The sequence below is a fragment of the Anser brachyrhynchus genome (genome assembly GCF_964034855.1).
Source record: "Anser brachyrhynchus genome assembly, chromosome: 3".
NCBI classification, from domain to species: domain Eukaryota; kingdom Metazoa; phylum Chordata; class Aves; order Anseriformes; family Anatidae; genus Anser; species Anser brachyrhynchus.
In genome coordinates, this window is record NC_137696.1 from 31,464,296 (window position 1) to 31,488,545 (window position 24,250).

Genomic DNA, 24,250 nt, shown 5'->3' on the forward strand with positions numbered 1-24,250 from the left:
TTAATTTAAAGTATCTGCTGCTGGGAACTGAGAAACAATGACATCTCTCAGGAAACAAATTGTTCTCAACTCTGCAATGGGCTTCTGATGCTTTTGCCCGACATCCAATCATGTTATGGGGAAAGAGAAGGCAGTGGGCTAGTTGACCTCTTCTCCAAGTACGTTGTACTGGGGAAGAAGATAAGGGCTGGCTCACAAAGCAGATACGATCCTTCTACAGCTGCCCAATGACAGACCAGATCCTAAGAACTGTGAAAGATAAGCTCTGGCAATTTAAGAGCTACATCAGAGAGACACCAAAAGCACAAGTTCACGCACCCCCAGATTTTCCATACCTTCAGTGCAGATGGGCTGATGTTCCTGAAGAGGGTCTCCAGTAGGTGTGGGTGTATCTACCAAGCAGTGAAGTGGACTGCAAGTCTATCATGTTTGGCTTGCTTAGCTTTCCCACAATAAAAGTGTTTTGTGTCAACATGAGTCAAGCTAAGAACATGGATCCTCATCTCTTGATCAGGTGTATTCGCTCAGATGGTTTCCCCCATCTGCTCTGCAGATAGGATGCCAGTGTGAGGTAGGAAGCAGCACAAAGGCCTCCAGTGCTGGTACATCACATCAGACACCAGGAACTGAAGAAATGGCAGCCTACTGTGTGTGGACTTAAAATCACACTTGCAAGAGGTGACATGCGGTAAACTAATTTCCAAGTAGTTTCTTAAATAACTAATACAATCTGTTTCGTTGTTGGTTTTTGTTTGTTTGTTTGCTTGCTTTTTACATCAGATGGCATTTCAAGTTGAGGGTGTTCCCACCAAAAATACACACCAACACTCTGTAAACCTCTAATCTACATATTAGATTTGAAAGCACGGGATTACCTTGATAAAGGACAGATTATTGAAAAACAAACAAACAAACCATAACTGATATTAAACCATAAAAGTAAGGTAACAAATGAGAGCCCTAAATAATTTCTTGCACCTCTGTTCTCCAGAGATCAAAAAAGAATAAACATTTTCTTTAGGGTCTCAGACCTGATAGTACTGTGGCATGCACAATGCAAATAGGCTTTGCTCCCGAAGAACTGGCACCAGCATTGCTATTGTGTAGCACAGCTTTAAACCTGCTCTGAAGCAATGTTGTAAATCAGGACTCATTCCACCAAAGTCAATGGGGCTAAGTGACCATAAAACTGGCATGAGAGAGAAATCAGGTTGTTAACCTCTAAGTAGAGCTTGCACTCCTCTCACAGCCTCTGTTTGGTCGGGCTATATTTTATTCATTCAGAGTGTGAAATGAGAGCCTCAAGCTAGGAAATGAGTATTTGATTGTTGTAGAGCTATGCTTGATATAACTTAATGATACTAAAATTTTAGCATAAACTTCTTGGCCCATATCCAGTAATACTGCCTAAGTTGGTGTGGAAGTGTCTGGTTCTAACCTCAAACAACAACTCAGACCATCGTCTGTCCACACAGCCTAACAATATGAGAACCGAAAAGCAACTGCAGGCTTCCCTCTTTGACCTGGAAGTTCCCACAACATTTCCCCAGAAACATTTAAGTGTCCCCCAAGGAAACAAGAGAGACAACTTACCTATCAGATAGTGGCAGGAGATAGCTGTAGGATTCTGGTCCTTGCTCTCAGGAATAACGTGACCTTTTACGTTATGCTGTTATTGAAAACAGGAAACAAGGGCCAGGGACCAGAACCTCAGAACATCTACCATACCCTCCATGTTTTAAATGTGGGCTTTAATTGGTGTTTTATTCCTCAGAAGATAATTTTTACCTGAATTCAGGGTGGGATGAGGTGCTTAATACTCACTGTTGGCTAGCTGGAAGGGAATTTTCCTTCAGGAGTACTGAGGCACCTTCATTGCACTGTAGGATTAAAACACATAGGTATGAAATTTAGGTTGTCTAAAGTTCTCCACAGAAGACATAAAATACTCTGAATTCAGGTAATGCAGCCCTACGTGTCCGTGGGTCAGAAAAATAACTTCTTACAAAGAACCTTTAAACTCCATGAAAATGTCATGTTAATGCTCAGCTGTGGTCAGAAGCAGACAGGATGTCAGGAGTCCTACGGAAGGGAAGAGAGAACAAAGCAGTTTTGTTCATTTGCAAATGCCGTTTTATACATTCATGGTGAATACCATGTACACCTCTGATCCCCTCACCTCTGAAAGGGCATAGCAGAAGGAGGAAAGCTGGTGTAAGGGTGTAACAGAGACTATGTGATATGTAGACAACTTCTTTACATGGAGAGTTTAGGTCACAGAACATTCCTCAGCTTGGAAAATGGATGAGTGATGTGTATTTAAATTATGTCCAAAAATATGAAAACAGCAATAATATAAAAGTTAGAAAGACACACTAGGAAGACTAAGGGACATGCTTTCCCTTTATACAGCCACACTGTGTTGCAAAGGTCACACTGTACAAAAATACAAAATACAATTAGATATGCTTTTAAAAAAAAGACCCATAAATGGCTACTGAACATAGAGATAAGGAATCCTTCAGTTTTTCTTCACATGCACTTTGAAAATCTGATCAATCACTCCATTTGGAACAGATTCTACAGGCGCTATCATTTCACTAAATTTATAAAAATACTTTAGATTACAATACAATGTTATATAGTAAAAGAGCAGTTTTACATACATATCCAAAGGAAAAAAATGTAAACTAGAGGTTAAGAAGCTGCCACATCCAGATCTGGATTTTAAGTTATTCACTGTTCAGAGGCATCTGGAACGTATTTAGTGATTAGCATTTTTAGCTATATGTTATGTGATAATGTGGGAGTGCGTGCAAAACCAGTCAGAACACAGCTCCCGATTTCTGATTTCCAGCTACATTGTAATTTTAAGGCATTTATTCATCTTGTTTGGTTTTGGCCGTAGTTTGGCTGGAAAGGCGTGATAAAAGAGCCATCAAAAATGTGAGAAAATGTCAAGGAAAATACACTGCTTAGGTATATATATTCAGCAACCAACTGTCCCAAAGAGAAATGGTAACCCCTGAATTTTTGCAGCTCTAGTCCGTACACCTCTGTCACTGAACAGAGGGGAGGAATATACCAGAGAGGAAAGGGAAAAAGCCCTGGCCCAGGTTAAGTGGGTGCATTTCAAGAGTTTTGCTGAGCTTTCACCAGGGCTGCCAGGCCATCCTGGCACTAGTGCTCTTTCCACAGTGTTTCAGTTTCTGTTTTCTCCAGGTGTTAAGGAGCTTTCTGTTTTATCAGGGGGTAAATCTGGGTTTGGCAGGCACAAAAAAAAAAAAAAAAAAATTGCTGTTCACTTTCTCTGGGAAATGTAAACAGCATCACACCCAGCTAGCACTACCAGTTAGTGTAACAGCAGAGAAGGCTGCTGTTCATACCTGGATTTCACCTCTTGAGCAGCATGAAAAGTAAAATAATTAGTTTGAAAAGGCTCATCCATTTATCCTGCTGACACAAAGACCTTCTTTATTTTATTTTATGGGATTTTAAGGGTCTTGTTTCCCATTTTTGATTATTAAAAAAAGAAAAAAAAAAAAGATGCTGCAGTGTAAAAAAAGCAGCAAAGCCTAAAAGCATTCAGAGAGGGTGCAGTAGTTTTAGCCTTCTGTTTGTATGATTCCAATAGGTGTATTTAAATGTAAATGCTACCCTTTCACCCCTGAGCCACCTATTCTTGCAGCCAGCAGAAAGAGAGCATTCATGGTATAATGTCTTTATGAGGACAGATCTTATACTTAATTTCTCATGTGAATCAAATTCTTTTATACACATTTTTGTGAGATTAAAAGAACAATATTAGTCTAGTGGCTCAGCAGCCAGATCACTGCCCTGTCACACGGGAGACTTGGGGCCAAAGGGGTGGCAGGCAATTTAGCTGGGAAGTGCGGGACTGAAACCCCGCTCACTGCACCATTCAGTCCTCGGCTCCCTCCAAAGTGTTTAACTCTGCACCGCCTGCTCCCTGGGGCCAGCCACAGCCGCCCTGCTTCCAGCTCCTGACTGGGAGCTCCTAGCCACAGCTCCCTTACAGAGGCTGATCAGGTGAAGGGCTTGAAACCCCCAGGTGTCAGCTGGGATCCTTAGCAGGGGGACAACTAAGTTTGACAGAGCAGCTTGGATCCTGCTATGGAATGGCAGAGCCTCAATGAAGCACAGGGGGTTCCTAAGCGTTCTGTATTAAGGGACTGATTTCTCAAGCAGAGAAAAAGAGTTCATTCGGTTTGGCTAGACAAACTGTAAAATAAATTAGTTAAGCACAGGCCAGGCCAATTGTTTTAACACACTTCGCCTCCACTAAATCAAATTAAGGTGTTAGGGTTTTTCAGAATGATTTTCCCATCTGAAGTACGGTTGCATGTGAGCTCAGCTTCACGCCACCTCCATTCAACACTGAATGCAGCTCATAGCATGGCATCAAGATGGCTGCAAGATGCCTGCATCATGTGCTGGTGTGTGTTCTGCACTGCTTGGCACTAGAATTGTTCTTCATTTTGGGATGCTGCTCAGAGGACACACTGATAGGGCACTTTGTGAAGGGTGACATTCAAATGCTTAACAATGTGACATTTTTCTCCTCAAAGATTTTACAGTCCAAGTCCAAGCCATGTTATTTTCCCCTTCCTCAAGCCATGTGACGCCAGACAGAGAAGTCTGTGTGTGCTGCAAGTGCAAGCCCCTATGTCAGGCAGTCCCACTTGCTTCCTTCCCTTCCCCTTCCCTTGCTGCACAGCCTGTGTCATGCTGTGGCACCAAGCACATGAAAAGCAAGGGGAAATAGCCTATTATTTTAGGAGGTGCGGGACCAAGCACCTGGAACAATGAAATACTTGGAGAGCACTTCTGTAAATGTTTTAAGCTGTAATATATTAAACAATTAAGAGGTGTTGGTATTTCTGTGCTCGAGGGCATTTGAAACAGGGAAGTTGCCTTTAAAGGCACCAAAGCGGAATGTGTATGGTCATGCGCTTTAAAAGAAAAACTACCTCTTTTTTTTTCCCCCTTTCAGCAAAAAGTCCAAGTTTCAGCTGACTTGCTCTTTCAGCTGAGGAAATGAAGCCAGGTTATTTTAATGCTGTTTTAAACAGCTAACTCTTTAAAAAAAAAAAAAGTCCAAAGAATAGAATTAGTTACCTTGAAAGCTCTACTCAGGTAATTTAGAAAATACTTTGGCTAATAACCTTAATGCACTGCTTGTATACCCAGGACTGTCAGCACTACAGGTTACTGCAGGTTAATCAGTAAATTGCTGCTACCAGCTACAACCAACCCCTAAGAAATCCAGCATCTCTTATGTCTTTGCTTCTGTTTTCCTGACTACAATAAATCGGTGTCTGTGCACTATCAAATCAGCATAAAAAAAAAAAAGCTAACTGACAATTATTAGCTGAGCAAATAATCAAAATTTAGTGTAGTTAATGACTGCTTAGTTAATTTTAGAAAGCCCTTCTCAGTGTGCTTAAGCTATATGAGAGCGAAATGCAAGTTCTTTTAGACAGGTAGACAGAGAGACGGTCACACACACGACACACATATTAGACATTTACATATATACATAAATTCCAGTCAGCCAAGCTCTAGGAAACTTTAAGAGAAACAAGAAAAACAATTACCTACTAGTCTCTATAACGCCAACAAGTGCACAGATTCTCTGGAAAAAACTTTAGAATTGTCTGTTCAGATATTTTGAAAGGATACATTAACAATCAATTTCACCAAACATTTTTCTGACCAGAAAAAAAAAAAAGAAAAAAAAAGATTTGAGAGAATCTAAAAATTATTAACAGTGGAAAATGCCTGCTTCAAGTTGCTTGGAAAAAAAAAAAAAAACCACAGAAATTGGCAACTTCTGTGCAGCTTTAGCTCCGAGGTAATCATGGCAGGCTTTTGCTTTAATCACTTATCTCAGGGCAGCCCATCAGATTAACAAGGAAAAAAAAAAGTATTAAAACTTAGTGAGTTACTGGAATCTTCTGGAACTGAAAACCATACAGATGGTCTGCAACATATTTGTATAGAAGATGCCCAGTTGTTGATGGGTTTCCAACTATTATGGTAGCATAGTAAGAAGGCAGATACTGGGCAGTGAGCACTGAGCAACTGTTGTCACCGAGCCTTCCCCTCTTGGCTGCTTCCCCACTCGCCCAACGAGCAGTTTTGGTCTCCCAGAGAAGAGACAAAGGTTGCTTTGGAGAAGCCGGGAAGCCTAAGAACACCATGTAGATTTAGGGCTGGATAGGAGGTATTGTGCGGAGGCCATGCCCATTACTCATCCGCTGGCAACGGGCTCTCTTCCTTTTGTCTGGAAAGACGGTAAACTTTCAGTGCCATCTGAAAACAGAAGGCCTTTCACGGAGTGCAAGAACTCTGCCATCTCAATCATGTGAAAATATTGTAAACACTTTCCCAGCCCCCATTCAGCTGTCCGAAAAGCAGAGCTAGAAGACACCAAACAAAACAGGAAGGAAAGAAAAGGGTGCACGTTACGCAGTTCATTTCACTCATATCTTTACACCAAGTAGGAATTTTGCTTGGAATTTTCTTTTTTCCCCCTCACATTAGTGAGCAGGGTTAAGTATCTGCTATGGAGAAAAGACAGTTAAAACCCTATTCTGTATTTTATTTAGAGGGAAAAATAAAATCCATTGCCCAAGAGTTTCTCTCCAGCAGAGCTCTCATATTTCCTTACAGCCCCTGCAAGAGTAGCTTTCAAACATGCTGCAGGACTTGGGTTTCTCTTTCAATGCTCAGGTTGACCCACCCCTATGAACTTTTCCCAGGAGGGTCTCTCCTCTGAACTTTTAAACAACACAAGTGCTGTTTTACCGACATATCTTAACATATACAATACCAAGTCCAGTACCAGAGTAGGAAGTCGTTCACAAAGAACATATTCCAAGAACATATGCATGTGTGTATACATACATGTTTACATGTCTATCAACATAAAACATATGCAAAAGTATATTTGTCAGTTTGTACAACATTTTAAGTTACCTGCCTGATGAGGCCTTCTACATAGGTTGTGCTGGTGCAACATACAATTCACTCTGAGTTATTTTTACAGGTGATTTCAGCATGTCATGTGGTTATATAAAAGTGATGCAGTTTCTTGCTGAAAGAGATGTGCTTGTTCTACTGAAGTCAGTGGCTACTTGAAACTTCATCGTAACTTTGAACCACGGTATCACATTAGTGCCTGGCTTCTTCTCTATTTAAAGCATGAGGTGTTGACTTAAGCTGGTCAATTGGAGAAAGGCAAAGAAAAATAACTAGGCTGGCAGTAACTAGGAAATACATTTTGTTTTCTTCTGTAGAATTCTTGCTCTATAGCAAGGTCTGTTGATGGTTTGGTCCTCAGCCCAGTTCTGAAAACAGAGCAGGCAGGTGAGCCTGGAGGTATTCCTCCTCCCTTGGAGGCAAAGCCTCTGCTCCTAACCAAGGAAAGAGCCTGCCGTCACTGCTGTCCTGGAGACCATTTCTTACTGGTATTCAGCAAACATTATGCACGGACAGAAGGCAGTCCCTGACAGGCTGGTAAGAACTGGCTCCTATAGGAGCACACTGTATCAAGGGGAGGCTCTTCCACCTGATTTCCTCTCACTCTGCTGTGGATGCAGGCAGTTTGCTGTCTGAAAAGGATAGTTGATTATTTAAAAAGAGGGATATGAGTTTTTAGACTAGTTTTGCTTTCCAAATGAAGCGCAAATGTGAAAATGCACGTCAAATAGTACATGAACCCATGTACATTCAAGGACGCTCAGTGCTCTCTTCCCCACCAGGCTCACCTAGCTAGACTGTCCCTTGGCATCCCTCTGCATTCAAGAATCTGTACATGCAAGAAGCACATAGGTCTGGGAGTTCACTGGGCCCCTGTATATTCTTCAGGCCTCTCCTGATGTTGATACTGGTATGCCCATTTTCTGTCTTAAAACTTTCTGCTCTGACTTCTGCCCTACAAGAGGAAAGGCCATAGCTTTCCATGTACTAGAAATGTGCACCTTATGCTGGTGAAACCAGCAGCTGCTCAATAAATCAGGATTCATGTTCCCAATTTACATAGAATTCAAGGACTGTAATACACAAAAATGCATGAGAAGTTATTACCAAATAATGTCAGATGTGACACATTGGGAAGGCAGGTTCTTTTCACCATCTCTCAGTATACCCATTATCAGCATGACCTATTTATGATTTTTAGAGCCAGCACTTGAATTCCATACCTCCCCACCCCCCTCAAAAATATATTTACATTAATTTGCTTGTAAAGTCACTTAGACTTTCTATACATACCATGAGAATACATGATCATAGGTTAAAGAACGAGGAAAAGTATATGCCAATAACTGATGCAGGGGTTGATAAACTGAACAATGCTTTAAATTCACAAATGCATTCCTTGAGGCTGCCTTGCACATGCTATCTCAATACTTCCCTCCTCCCCAATCCATTTTATAAAAAGAAGCTGCAATAAATTAGAATTTTATGAGCCTCCAAATAAAACCTTCACTAAAATTGAAAACAAGACATGGATGTAGAAGCATATGGAGGGTTTATGAGAGGAAAAAAAAAAAAAAAGATCCCAGGGCAATAAAAAACCTGTCTCACTCTTTCTTGGTCTTTGCAAACCAAAAATTACAAGAGACAGATGAAGAAGTTTACTGTACAATACCATGTGGGTACATCCTCCAGCAAAGAGAAAGTCTTCTTACTCATTCTTCTGATACAAGACAGCCTAACAGGAACTTTTCTTAAGATCATTTTTTTTATTTCCTTCATAAAATACTTCAGTTATATATGGAAATGAGATACCTTTCTGCTTTGATCCTTAGTTTAAGGGGAACCAAGAAGAAGTGGCTTCCTGGTCTTTCATTATGGTTTTCTTTGGATTTAAAGCACCCAACCCTCTGAATTATATTACTAGCTTATAAAGAGCTTTATAGGATAAAGGCAGTTTAAAAAAAATATATATATTTACACCTTTGTTCCAAACCTCAAAATGATTCATTCCTGTCACTGTATGCAGTTTCACTTTTTTTTTCTCCCCCACCATTTCTCCCATCATTATCATCCCCCCTTCCAGGATGGTGTGTGTATGGGATTTTGTTTAGCTAAATGATGGAGTGGCTATCAAGGATTCTTTTGCTTTGTTTTTAAATACAATACTCCACATTCCAGAAGTTTCTACCAGACACAGTGGTTTAGAACTGACAACCACTGCAAGCGATGAAATTTGGATCTAGATCTAAATTATTGCAAAATAGAGAACTTTTAGATCTTCTATCTCTAAGACAGCCCAAATTTGCAGGCTAAGCAAAGGGGATATTTCTGTAACATCTTAGTTAAGAAGTGACAATTCTGTTTTATATTTTGCTCTATTAGAATAAATGCAGGTTCTGTGCCCGAGTAAGACCTATAAAATACTAATTTCCATTTATAGAGGACATAGATGATACCAACCATTCACAGACAGTACTATATTGGCTTAAAAGCATATTGATTTGACTTTTCTGCTAAACTGATCAGTTTAATCAGTTTAACTTCAAAATGAATTTGAAGTATGCACAAGGGTTGCTCATTGTGCCCAATCCCTCAGCTGCCAAAGACAAACAAATTCTGAAAAGGTGGTGACAAAAAACAAAGGTGAGGACATCCCATATCAGAGTGAGGGAAGTGTATTTACAGAACAGACATGCGTATGGTCTGAGGAGGTGGTGTTCCTACACCAAAGTTGCTATAAAGGTCCTGCGCTCATAAAATTCACTACAGCTTAGAAACAAGAACATGCAGAAACACTATGTGAAGAGCATCTTCCCATAGATATAATCTTGTAGAAACTCAGGAGACCTCTCCTGAGAGGACTATGACTTAAACACCAGGGAAATGTCATTCTTCCAATGGGAAAGAAAAAGAAAAAAAGCTAGTGAATTGTGTGGCAGAATCTTGTGAAGAGCCCCTGGTGGCACGGTGTCCTGTGGCAGTTGAGAAGAATGAATATTGTTGGGTCTTTTGTCATTAGAGAGGATAGCGAGGAAGAAAAATTTATATATATAAAAAAAATAAATTATTTTGACCCTGAACAGGATTCTGTCTTACTTCTGTTTTATTAGAGTTTTGAACATCCCTTGATTTCCTGTCTTTTCCTATTTTGGCCCCAACCCATAGTTCCCAGTGTACAGTCCTGCTGGTTTATTCAAGAGATTCTCCTCAGATATCAGTAGAACTTCAGTTTTAGTCTTGCTCCGGGTATTGAACACCCACATGGTATTCATAACTATTCAAGGATGGGCCATCTGAAAAACTTAGAGTTCATGTTTGTTCCACAGCTTTTAATCTCTCAAAAGCCATAAGGGATGAACTTAAACAGTTTAAGAGGTTAATATTATGTACAAATTAAATTTAGTGTGATGTTAGAGATTTGAAAGTAATGACAAAAAAGAAGCGTATTTCGTAGACCGCAGTAGGAATAACACTGACTTTTTTTTTTTTTTAAGTTCTGGAACACATTATTTTTTTCCATCCTAATTATTTTGTCATACAAAATACTTGTACCTGAGTATTGTCACAATGAAGAGTGCTACAAGGAAAGTCAAGCATCCTGTGGGTCTCTTAAAGTCTTCTGGATCACAATCCCAAGCAAACACCTTTCTAGAGTATTTTCTACAGTGGTATTAGCTGGCAACGAGTCCCCTTCTGATGCACAGAGCTCTCCCACCTAGCATGAGTGACCAGCACCCAATTAATGGGTAAGAACACTCCCATTAGGAGTTTGGCTAGCAGTGCAGCTTTATGGACCTGCCCCATAATTCGCCATGGAGAATCTTGCCTTTTTTTTTTTTTAAATGCAGTTTGTTTTGCCTGCTGCCCTGAACATCTACATTTGCCCCCCCTCCTCTGTATGGGAGATGCAAGACAAGTCAAAACACAGCTGTCAAGTTTTAAAATCAGCATCAAAGCTCCGTAAAAGCAAGAGGGAAAAACAATATGCTTTGTTAAACAATACTGCCTCAGATCTTAAAGGGTTATACAATGAAAGTAATACCCCCTTTGAGTTCTGTATATGGCACGCATTACCTAACATCCTTAGTCAGAACCCCACTGTTTATGAGGTGATGAGAAAAGAATACAGCTCCCTCTTGTCAGTAGGACATCTCCACTGCCCTGCAGGAATTTTTTTTGTTATATTTCAGATGTATTGAATCTTCTAGACATTAGAAAAGCAAAACATGCACTGTGCCCTCTGGAGCCATCACCTTTCTTGGTCAGTTCATAGGTTCACCAAGGTCACAGAAAACAGTCTTTTACATCACAAGTTTTACCTTTAGGCTGTTTTATTCCTCCACGGGAACCTGAAAGGATTTAAACAGATATATCAAACCAGAAATGGAAATATTTATGTTTGGAAACATTGGTATTTCTAAACATTTCTTATTTCTTTCCTTCCCCACTGATACTGATTCCCAGTCTCTGAGCCATGTGAAGCAGTTTAAAAGTTATTTCTCAGGAAAAAAAACCTCCCTGCTAAGTCATTCCCCCACTGTCCCTTAAACACAGCTAAAGTTTTCTGCTGCTGCACTATTACTATTAGTGCTGCCACTCTGTATGTATAAAACCACATATTTATATGTATATATATATATTAAAAAAATACGTATGTGTTTATGTTCTAAATATTTTTCATATAAAACTCAGCTTTTGCCATTTTATTTCATGGATATCAATTTTTAAGGTTAACATGAAACCTTACGATGATCTAATCTGATGATCTATTTAACATAAGCCATCAAAAAAATAATATAAAAAAAAAAAACACCTTTTTGTTGGGATCCTGATCCCAGTACATTTCTTTAATAAGATGCAATAAAGATGAAGACAGTCACCTGGAGAAAAAAAGCGGGGGGGGGGGGGGGGGGGGGGGGGGGGGGGGGGAAGACACTTGCTGGAAAATCCATTTGTTCTTTCAGTTGAGCAGTGAGGCAAGAAAGGTTAGGGCTGACATCAGAGACCCCTCAGTACCTGTTCTGAGGGAGGCTGCTCCTTTCCAGGGCTCTTCTAGGAAGGACCACCGTGGACTCAGCATTCTAGTCTCTGTGCCAACCTTGTGGCTTAGTCCACCAGGTTCAGGAAGAATAAGTTATGCTGAATAGTACAAGATATTTATTTGTTTTTAAATCCAAACTACCAGATGAGTTGTCACACTTTTTAGCCCTGAAGGGCCTCCCAGTGGGAGAATCAACATCAAGCTTAATATTTTCATGTGTGCAACAGGATGGATGCAGCCAGAAACCCATTTGGTAATAATGTTGTTCACCAGGGTGAGGGTCTGCTCGTCTATCACAGCCGTGTATATGACACTTTTTTGCTGCCACTCCATTTCAGCTGACACTTCACTTTTTAACAGATAACAGGGTGTGTCACACTCCATACTGGAAGTGTGAGCAAGGAATGGGGAATACTATAAACAATGAGCTAATATTATGGTAAATTCCTGGGAAATAGGAATGGGTTTGCAAAGATTACGTCACGCTGTCCTCATTCAAGAGGACATCAAAAAGAAAGACCTCAAGCGAAGGGAGCAGAGAGACTTAAGACTGGATAATGAGAACAAGTTTCCTCATGTAGAGGGGCTACAACTGAAAAAGCATAAGCTCTGTTCTTCCTGCTAATTTACTCACCAGGAGACAAAGACCATAATCCAACAGCCATAGACCATTACATAGCAGCAATGAGATGGAGACCACCACCTGTCACTTCACCTCAGTGTAGCCCTTGCTGTTCTTCCTTAGATGTACGTGAAACCCTCTTCAGGGTGAGAGGGATCAGCTTACCACATAAAATCACCCAGGGCACCCCTGCACCACACGGTCTGTTAAAGATAGAAAGGCCTGGTGGTAAGGAATGAAGACGCACCTGAGCTACTCAGCAAGTAAAGGCAGCTTGATGCTCATCCATTGTGAGAAGAAAAGGGGGAAAGAAGAGAGAGAAGGCATTTTAGACTCCAGGCAGGCAAATTAGCATTTTAGCTGGTCTGCAATAATGAAAGTGTGGAGAAAAAAAAATAAATAGAATTTAAAAAATAAAAAAAAAAACACGTTTCTCTTAGCACAAAATAACTACTATATGGCACCAGAGTTCCAAGTCTATGCTAGATGAGTGCCCCTGGCCATCAGCCAGCTAAACATAGGATATAAATATTCCAGCAATGCACACTCTTTTTTTAAAGTGACCCCTCCCTCTTTCTCTTTCCTTGTGAAACCCATTCCCCCCAGAGTGTGTGACTGCAAGCTCCACAGGACTGTTTCCCTATTTGTGACACCATACCAGAAGCAACTTATCTTTCCAAAATGCCTGGAGGTCCACAGAGGAAAAAAGAAAACACCCATACCGCCCTTACCTCCTCCTGCTAGTGCTTGGCTAGGCTTGCAGCTCTCAGGCTGGCTTTTGCTGTCATACCTAGTTTGAGCCCAAGCAAATTCCAATCCACTCTTCTTCCTGAGGCTCCCATTTATTTAAACAGGTGGGACCAGACCTGCTGTACTTCCCAAAGTGCTGCTGCAGCTGAACCAGTTTAGAAAGTAATTTTGCCACAGGTATCAATTAAGAACAGGCAATGGGGGGAATTTCAGGCTGCAGAGGGGGTAAGAGCAGTGCAGCAGCCATTTCTGGAGCTTTGTGGCTGGCAAAGGCAAAAGCAACACTCAGCTTTTCTGTAACTTTCGTAGCTCAAAAGACCCTCCAGCCAAAAGATCATTAGTTGGAATTGTTGCATAAATTTAATAACAATCTTTTTTTCGTTTAAGGCTGTCCCACCATTCTATTATCTGTCATTAATTTTCCATATGTTCCCCTTACCACTGCTCTTAGGCTGGGTTCAGTTTACAGAGTTGGATCAGGTTTCTTTACAAGCCAGGACATTTGCTGGCTTGCTTACTAGCTTGAGGCCAGTTATGTTTGAGTGAGGCCCAAGCAAAACAAGTGAGATTTGGTGACTTTCCAGTGAGTAGGCACCAAATTGACATGATCCAAGGTTGTTGTTTTTTAAAAGTTTAAAAAATTTAAAGTAATAGTTCTTTCATTAATTCACAGCTGCTGGCTGATACTTGCTCAAATATTGCAGCATCCCCCTGCTTACTATAAAGCACAGCTTCTGGTTCTGTTTTCTTTACACTTACCATAATGCAGGAGTTTCTTGGTTATCTGTATTTTTAATCACAGATGGGCAAATGCACCGGTAACTTGGGAGAAAAATGACTGATGATCAGTGAACCATTTTGTTTCCAGTATTTATACTAGATAACAAAGTCCAGTGTTTGCAACTCTCTCTAAAAAGCATTCAGTTTCATGTGAAACCCTCCACTGATTCAAATCTGGCTTCTAGAAACATTTATTACACTGTCACAGCAACTCAATAAAAGTAATTAAAAGTGTCCTTCCATCCAAGCCTTTAAGATAAAATTTTGAATACCTGAATCACTGATCTTCTAACTATATCTATCATTTTATTCTTTTGTTCTCTCTGTTTTTAGCTTTATTATTCTCAGAACATCTGAACATCTGTAAATTGCCAAGAATATTTGGGTGCCTCGTGGAAATGCTAAAGTAGAATTTCAAAAGAAATTCGAGAATGAAAGACCTCCAGACCTTTGAAAATCCCCCACTTTATACTCCACACTGCACGTGCACAGAAACTGAGGTAGCAGAATCAGGGTAAAGACCAAAGGTGAGACAAAATGAAAGCACCAGTGTTGGCTATTGCATTTCAAGTTGAGCATGCTAATAAGCAGTAGTCTGAAAATTCTTGAGTGAGAAGGGATTCTCACAAAACAATACATCTTATAAGCCTTTTGGGAAAGGGGCATAGGGTATATGTGGCAGGGGAATACCCTATCAATTTATAGGATTTTTTATTTTACTAGCAACACTGTGAGAGAATAGAATAGAATAGAATAGAATAGAATAGAACAGAACAGAACAGAACAGAACAGTTCTGTCAGAAGAGACTTTTGAAGATCATCAAGTCCAACTTCACTAACGTGAATTTATCTGTTCCAAAGGCATTCCCCTAGTTTTGCTTCACAAATTTAAGCACTGTGTTATGGATGTTGTAACAGGTGGCATGTGAAAGTTACACAAATGCTGAAAATAAACATCATGTCATCCAAACTGTTAATATTAGTAGTACTTATCAAGGCGACCAAGACGTGGTAGAGCTAAGCATTTACTGAAATACAGATATATATTTTGGTCTGGACACAAGCAGGATGTAGGCCCCACAGCACTGAAAATTACTGCTCCTGACTCCTAGGTGTGTGCCTGCCTGGTGGGATCCAGAACTTGAGCACTGAAGTATGCAGATAGCCCAGAGGGCTGAGCAGGAGCTGCCCAAATTAGCCATTAGGAAATGCTGAGGATATTGAAATTATCTTAAGCCTCTCTGGAATTTCATTGCCTATCTCAAGTCAGAGATCTCTACCGTCCTCCACCAAAACAATGAGAGAAGTGGGTGCTGCTGCTGCTGGGCTGCTTTACGCAAGAAGACTACAACCGGGGCACTCCCTCCTGCTGCAGAAGCTCTGGGCTCCCTTCCCTCTAGGCATGAAGGGATCTGTATTATTCACACCTGCGCTAAAAACTATCAGGCTATAGGTTATCCTGCTCTGGAACATTCCCACTCTTTCCTTCCAAAGCTGTTTCATTTGGCATGTTCTGGAAATGAACCTAATCTAAATTGAACATCATAGCAACTCTTTTTTTTCTTTTTTTCTTTCATATCTAATCTTTTTAAAGGGGCAATTTATTGGCTATCTGAGGTTATTCACAATGTAATAGGAACCTCTTAAATACTGCATGCACCATTGCCATGTCCCAGATTGCATGTGCTTCCCCACAAAACAAAGTAGAGTTGGATAAAGGAAGGGTTAAATAAATAGTTGAATGTAGAGGAGAGAGAAGAACAACCCTAGTCAGTTCTGCAGAATGGAGCAGCTCATACCACCAAACCACACGGACGTCTTTTTTCTTATGTTTGTTTTAAGATTTATGACATGGGGAGGAAGGGAAGGAGATGGAAAGAGGGAGACAATTAGGGAAGAAACCAGAAAGGTTCAATGACAAAAGGAAACAGATCAGATAGGAAAAGGCAGATTTGCAAGTCATTGGCAAAAACTGTAGCTGTTCATTTACTATACCCCTGCTAAGTTGGACAGAGAGCATAAAGGGGGAAAGAGAACCCCCACACAGAGCTCACTGAGAGCCCTGCAGAGATCAGAACTACTAGGGAACCACCAAATATCCACCAACAACCACTAAAATTGGAGCTGAAAGAGAAAACAGAAAATTAGGGGGTAAAGCCAGGAAAGAGCAGTCACAGAAGCCAAGAAGGCATGAGGTTTCAAGGAGTCAATGGGGTGAACAGTGTTAAGAGCAAGTGATAAGGTAAAGAAAGATGAGGTTGCAGAATAGACCTGTGACTGGATCAGGAAGATCCCAGTGGGGAATTAACTACACACTATGGGTTTCTGTGCTTAGACACAAAAAGCTTTACAAACCAGATTGTTGGCAAAACTTCATGAGTCCCACACTGGAATAATTAAAATAAAAGCTGTTCACTGAAGTTATTTTTGGTGGGCATGTTTGGATCAGAGAGTGGAGTTGTTGAGCACAGTATAATACATGCCAAAAGTCCTATTATGTGCCTGCCACTGCACCCTGCCATACTTGGAAATATGTTCAAAAACTGTGGTAGAGAATCCTTATTGGCTTCACATTTGAAGGACAAACCAGCGTTACACGTTTCAGTTGGAGGCTGTAGTGCTGGTCGTGATCCATTTCTCTGGGAGACGGCAGCCCTCTTGGTTGAGTCTGGGCACGGAGACATTTGCTCTGTGACAGACCTCAGAGCGGTCAGGGGACTGGTCTAAATCGGGTATTCCTTAGGGAAATTCCATATTTGAGAAATTATCTACAGATTCACTACACATTTTCCAGAGGAACCAGGGTGTAGATGTCAATGAAAGGTTATTGCACGCAGTTACTGATGAAATGGGGTGCTCAGATCAAATATACTTTCACAGATGGAAGGGGCTAGCACACCTGATAGTGAAGCATGAAGACCCATAAGAAACCTACCACTCCACTCAGGTATAACAGTTTTATTTTCTTGCAGTGGAGTTCCTCCTCCAAGGAACCTGCAGAGAAGCTGGATGCTTTTCTGAATGTCCCTTCACCACAGCTTTTTCCCCTGAAAAACTACATAGTATGAACGTTGCTGGAAGTTGGAGACAAACACAATTAAAAAAAAAAAAAGTTCTGAAACAACAAATGTGAACCAGAAATGTCATAGGAGGAGAGAGAAGGAATCTTTTGATTAAGGAGATATCAGGCCCAGAGCCTACCAGTGCTTGTATGGAAAACAGGTAGGTATCTAACTAAATTCAAACTTCTGGAACTCCAGACAGATAACCAGGCACATGGCTTGAAACGGCTGAAGCAACTTTAAAGCACTGCAACAAACAACTGCCCCTATCAATCTACCAGGAACCAGCCCCCTGGGAACAGAAAAGCAGAGGACACATCCAATCCATTAACTGTTCTCCTAGTAAAACCACGGCTGCAGAATAGTGCTGCTTTTCCCCTGCAGTAGACTTATGCCAGCAACCTTTTCCTCAAGAATGTCTCCTTCCTTCTACTCCTGATGACTCATAACAGGGCAAATTGCCTTCCTTTTCTCTGAAGGTTATTTTTTCCTCAACTGGACAATGTAGGTTGACTCTATTTGCTGTTATGCAAATACAACCTCCAGACAATAACTTTACAAATCAGGCTTTTACAGAAAAAGAAAAGAAAACAATCTGAGAAGGGCTTTAAAAAAGAAACAGCAGAGATGCATATCTTTGTGTTTTTTGTGTTTTTTTTTGGGTGGGGGATGGGGGGGAGTGACAGGGGATTATTGTAATTTGCCAAATTCTTATTTAAACAGCTTAGATTTATTTAGCATTTAATTCAGCCATCAAAGTGTTAACTAGCATATGTGTGAGGGCTGAGACCGTGTTCTTGTGAACTGTTGTATTTCTGTCATCTGAAAGTTAAACACCGGGTTAGGAAAATCCAAATGGTGGCTTCATCCTCAGAATGACAGCAGAAAGAAAAATATTTGCACTTTTTCCCCTCTAAGTAGAGGGTTGGAAAAGGAGCAGTTCTCTCAAGACATTCCTTTATTCTTTTGACAGCAAAAGCTGCACTGCTGAGACTGTCTCCAGTCACACGTTACTAATACCCCAGCTTCTACTGTCTGGAGCCCATGCTGCAAATATTGTTTTTCCCAGAAATCACAGTGTTCATTGGCTTTATTTTGTGGACAGCAGACTCCCTCTCTTCCGTACCCCTGCAAAAGTCCAGGCAACTTCTTTTCAGTGGGTCTGAAGGAGCTGAACAGTGAAACTGCCAGAGCCAGGACTTGTGGAGAGTTTGCAGAGCCAGCCTTTCTCTGGCTGCACCTATGTAGCTCTGTTACACCCTCCACTGTCATGGAAATTATTTTGTACATCAGAAAAAAATGATCTTAATAAACTCTACTTATCTTTTTTATTCAGCATCTGAATCTGAGACTTTTGAGGTCAAATTATGACTTCCTAACACTGCCTCTCACTAATTTTTTAATGGGCTAAGCTCGATAAAAACAACCACATTACTCTCTTTCAAATCCTACCTTGAAATGCTCCTTTCCTGCAACAGCCATTTAAAACCTTAATGGCAGTGTGATTACCGCTGCACTGAGGCTGCGCGCTGATGGATTATCGCTGCGTTTGTACTCCCTCCTCTTGTCTGTCTCCATCTCTTGACTCTTAGTTTTATGTTTAGACTGTGAGCTCTTTAGCACAGAGATTGTTTTTACATTCTCATTTTGGACAGGAGCTAGCACCATCAGCCTAAGTGCTAAGCTAATATAAAGCGTCAACAGGGAAGGCAGCTTTGCCTTGTTTATGAATGACTGCTCTCTTCATGACATTTCAGCTTTTGCTGCCCACAGATAGGAGAAATATTCTTTGTACAAGAGAGATGAGACACCAGCCTGAATTTTAATCTACAATATTCAAAATTAGAAATGATTTTGAATACTTTTGTCTTACTAAAATTTGGAACATCTTTTTTAAGCTTCTTTAAATGCTTTTGACATAACGTATGCCATAAATACCACTTCCAAGTAAATCTTCTCATTTTCTCCTGCCTGAGAATAAGTATCAATTTTGAAAGCTTCAGGGGCCCCAGATTCTGTTCTCCTTGGCAGGTCTGTAAAAGTACAGCAAGTCCAAAGATGAGCTCCAGGGAGGGAAGACAGTATTTAACACTTATTCATCCCATGCTTTGTTATAGTCTCACCTCCCTACACAAGCCTTCTAAAACAATCCCCTCCCCAAAAAAACAGCAGCCTGTTACCCCGTGCATCACCAGCAGCTGAAGCCAAAGCCAGCTCAAGCACAGCATGAAGCCGTGCAGGAACACCCATGCTGTTCAGGTGCTCCTTCGCACTACCAAGGGGCTGTCAACAGAAATGATGCAGCAGCTCTGATATTGGGCTTGTCTTATTTGATAAAGTTGCCAGAGATGGGCTGTCTGCTGCCCTACTTTATTTTCTTACTGGAGAAATATGAGTTACTGTGGTAAAAGTTTCCATCGAGTGAGAGATTCCTGAGCTGGGTTTTTGGAGGTTTTGGGTTCTCGCTAACAGGGCCTGCTGCAGCTGACCTGAGTGCAGTTTACACAGCCTGGCTGCTGGGCTCCCACACTGAAACCAGCCAGCCAGTTTGCACAAGTCTCCCATTCTGAAATATGTGTAATTTATTTGAGCCGATAGAGAGGATAAGAATCAACTGTCTGTTTCCCAGTTAATAAAAAACATACAATGAGAGGAGAGCTCTGCCAGCATATCTTGTTTACCCAAAAATGTTTGGCATTAAATGTGAAATCGGAAATGAACTCATTATCTGATTATTTTCATTTTGAAGAATTAACTGCTTTGGGGGAAAGGCTTGTCTTAAACAGTCCCCTTGTACGGATGACTAATTGCAAATACATATCTCTGAAGAATACAGCAAATTCTTGTGACTTGCAGGGTAGGACATAGCACTATCAACTTGGACAGGAACATTAGGAGTATCCACCCACGTGATTTATTTCAAAACAGGAGGAAAAGTGTTTAAGCTAGCAGTATTATGCCCATGTAGGTGAGAAAAGAGGAGTTTCAGGAAAGGCCATGTTCTATAATTCTCATCCAGGCAATGAGGGTAAGAAGCACTTAAAAATTATTTGTAGTGGATTTGCCCCTTTCCCTCCTACAATATAATTATATAGCAGCATACAAAGCTATTAAATTTTAGATGCATAAGTGAAAATTAAGGCAATTGGCATTGGAATCAGATACTGATTCAGGGCTAACAAAGTTTTACGAAAACTTCCCATTCTAGCATTCACCCCAGGTCACTCTGGATTAGGAGAGAGCTGTAGACAAGACAGCCCATTGGGCTGCATCCTTTTGTTTTGTCTCCTGCTGCTTCTTTGCTCCATTCTCATCTGTTTGTGCTCAGCTTTCAGTGTTTCTGGTTTGCCCTCTCTGTAGCTGATTCAACAGCTGCTGCTCCTTCTAGGCTTGCTGAGTGCCTCCTCTGTACTCAAAATACTGCTTTCTTTTCCTGCTAGGGACTGGAGTGAATTTTGAAAAGGGTACCATGGAGCCCTCCACTGTGTGTCAGCACTGTGCAACTTAAATAAGTACGTGTCCTCCACTGAACATTTGGCTCTTCCTTTTCTTCTCTGACTGAAATATCCCCATCCTCACGTGCCCTGTGAACCTATCTACAATATCACAGTGTGCATGACCTAAACTTCTGCTTCCTCTTAGCTACATCTGATTTTTTTTTTTTTTTTTTGCCAGCCAGCCCAGCAATCCAGAGGCAAAAGTACATTGAGTGATGTCCAGGGAGGCAGCAGGCCAAACATCCCAGGACAAATCTGGGCTGCCCAGCAATCCAACACATTGCTTCGTAGGCTTGCTGCAGCCCACAGACTGTGTGTAGCATGGGCAGGGTCATCCCAGATACTTTTCCTCTACCTCAGCCAGCACAGAGAGCAGGTATCTAATAATTAGTCAGCTGAATTACTACGTGCTTGGTCCCTATCACTCAGCTCGGATCTCTTTATGTTACAGCAGAAATGCTCCCAGAGCAGATCCAGTGAGGAGTGAGAAGTCACAATGCCTGGCTGGATAGTGTTAGGATCCCCAAAACACTGCAGCTGCCATTTGTGAGTCTTCCCTAGCCTGAGTTCTCCATTAGTTAGAGTACACAGGGAGAAACCAACTCCCCAGAGCATAACTTCAAGCTTCCTAAGTAAGTTTGAAGGACAGATCCCATCCACTGCAATAGTCCTTCTGTTTGTGACCACATAAGAATGGCACAGTGTTTTATATATACTGTGCAGTATACTACTGCACAAATATAGGTAGTATTTTAGGAAAAAAAAATGTATCATTGTAGATGTACCTCTTTAAAAAATAAATGGGGAAAAAAAAAAACCAACCCTTAAAACATTACATTCCCACCAAGATACACATTCCCAGACTAATGCTGATGTGACAATATCCATGTACTCTGGTTTCTTTTCTTTCACGTAGCAGTGCACACACCAGTGCTTCCCTTCTCTCCAACAGCTGGTCTAAGGCAGCGAAGGGTCACCAGTACTGTTCTGTCTCAGTTCCTGGAGGCTCCCTGCTCTGGCAAAATGCCACAGTCCCTGAGCAACTTTGTTTTGCCCCAGAAGCTGAAGAAATATTCCCTATTTGAACTGCTAAACTTTCATTTCCTATCTGACATTGTCTCAACATGAGCAGCATTTTAGAGGCTATTTAGGTGTTTGCTCTTATTCCTTCAAATCTCCAACAGATCTTATTTGCACTGAAAGGTACAATTGAGCATGAACTTTGTGAGTTCTTTGGTATGGCAAATGTAAGCATTTAAGACAAGGTATTTGAGGTTTTCTTTCCATTAAACTATAGAAAGTAATTAACCAGAAAGTGTAAACAGTTAGCAAATGTGAACACAACAGAATAGGCTGTTTGACTCTCTTTTCATTCCAAATGAAATGGAAAAGAGAGAGTAATAACTTTCTCAGAGGAATTTGTCACATGTGTTGTTTGTGCATATCTTTCACATCTTGTTCTTTCACAGATTGTTAGACCCTGGAGTTGAAGCCGCATTCTTTAACTTCCTTCTGTAATCCAGACCAAACCATGGCACCCATAGCTCTGTTTTTATCTCATTTGATTCTAACAGTTCCACTGTTTTTTATAACAACAATAAAAATAAATAATAATAAAAATAAATAATAATAATAATAAAAATAATAATAAATAATAACAAAGGTGCCTAAAATAATTTCTAGGAAATTGAAATTTACATCTGCTCCCCACATTACTAAAACCATACAATGGTGCTAGCTTCCATCATTCTTAATGTTGCTGTTACTGACACCTTTCAAAACTTGCAACAGCAATAAGAGTTTATCTCATTAAAGAAGGGAAGACATTAAAAAAGGTGACCATCACCTCATCAACATCACCATTACCGATTAAAGAAAGCGGCTTTGATGATCAATGTTCAAGCACAGAGAAGAGCAAATTTGTGCTAATATTTCCATGGACACACTGCTATCTGCAGTCTTTTTCTACAGTTTCTGCTTTTTTATGTATTTATTTCCAATTCATGCAGTTTTGGGTTGGGAGAAATACTGCTTTGTTGAGCTGGTTCTGTCACCTGCTCCTTTTACCTATGGAGAACATGAAGCTAAAGACCCAGTGTCACGTTTGTCAGAGTTAAGCAAAGTTAACCTCAACACTCAGCAAGTTAGTTCACCTCTTTCTAACACAGTACTGTGTCACATAGGCATATGTAGAGCAAGATGATCTCCTTCCCTTGCTTATCCCTGCAGCCTCTACATTATTTGTAAATTTTCATCTGTAAGTTTTGGCTGTCTTTGAAATGGTTTCAGTCTGTCCTAAATAGTAATGCTAACCTTCAATCAAGGCTTTCTCTTGCTCTCTTTCAAATTCACATGAGATTAAAATGAGACAGAAATGAAAAGTTAACATTGTCCTTGGGAAGCAAGCTCTCTGGCAGCATGCTGCTACGGATGGAAGAAAATGTCTGTGCTGAAGGAGCTGGGAGGCTGCCCTCCAACCCACTGCCTCATATTCTGATCGGGCAGGTAGGTGAGGAAAAACACTACTGCAAACCAGCTGAGATAATATCAAGATCACTTTGCTAAACAGTTTCTTGAAAACCTACTCAAAATCCTCTGAAAAAGCATGGAGAACTGAATCTGTGGAGCTGGCACCAGAAATGGGCAGAGGCGAATAAGCCCACACTGCCTAATATTACAGACCTAACTGAAGGTTTCCTCCTTGTGAAGAGAAAAACATTGGCTCTTAAACTGATGTGAAACTCCCTCTTCCTTGAACCTTCCAGAAACTCAAAGTCCTAATTTAGGAATCTAAGATACTTTAGTTAAGCACAAGTACACTTTGTCATGCAGGTAACCTGTTTTGTTTTACACAAATTGGAGGCATTGACAGAAGTTACTTTCCCATGCTGCTTCTCAAAATATAATAGGTATACTGAATCACAACTTCTCTCCGTGAATGCAGTTTCCTTCTTTCCAAAAACAGAATAGCAGAAACGTAGATGCCTATTTCAAGACATTTTCCCCACGTTTTCTGATTTAAGATCCTTTGAGGACAATAGGAACCCACCTGTTGGTATGAAAAACTTTGGCTTGGGTGCTTGGTGCTGGATCCCAACCTCATTTTCAATGCTCTCCTCTTTCTTACAGAGCACGTATGCTACAGGACATGAGGCAAGCTGCATAGGCATCTCCAGGTGCACACCTGGTCAGACCAGATTTGAACTATTGGCGTCAGTCTGCATAGTAGATCAGATCTAGCAGTTCAACAAGCTGCACATCCATTACCATTTTAGTCTGTCTCCCAGGACTAATGAGGAGAAAGGGAAAAAATTGTCAGTCCTCTCTGTTAAAGACAGATCTACTCATGCACAGTGTTATGAGCTTTGCTTTTTGTGACCTTTATTCCTGAATATTGTATTTTGTTTTCCTGATAAAAATATTCTCAAGAGTATTGTTTATTAGCACCTGGCATATTGAGTGGACAGATTCCAAATATACTTGTGTGCATGAG

At 40.7% G+C, this 24,250-nt stretch overlaps 1 protein-coding gene across 3 annotated transcripts in view; it reads right to left on the reverse strand.

The window, feature by feature from the left end:
- LOC308192509 (uncharacterized protein) overlaps window positions 1-23,318 on the reverse strand; it is a 128,212-nt gene extending 104,894 nt beyond the window's left edge. For all 3 annotated transcript variants that reach the window (XR_013948862.1, XM_080586144.1, XM_080586145.1), the window contains exons 1-2: window positions 18,713-23,318; window positions 1,825-1,880 (exon numbers count right to left, since the gene is read on the reverse strand). Coding sequence is in view for 2 of the 3 variants with exons in the window: in XM_080586144.1 (XP_080442270.1) it covers window positions 1,825-1,880; window positions 18,713-18,742 (86 nt within the window). In the remaining variant the exon portion in view is untranslated. The remainder of the gene's footprint in view (window positions 1-1,824; window positions 1,881-18,712) is intronic.
- Between the last annotated feature and the right edge of the window lie 932 nt (window positions 23,319-24,250).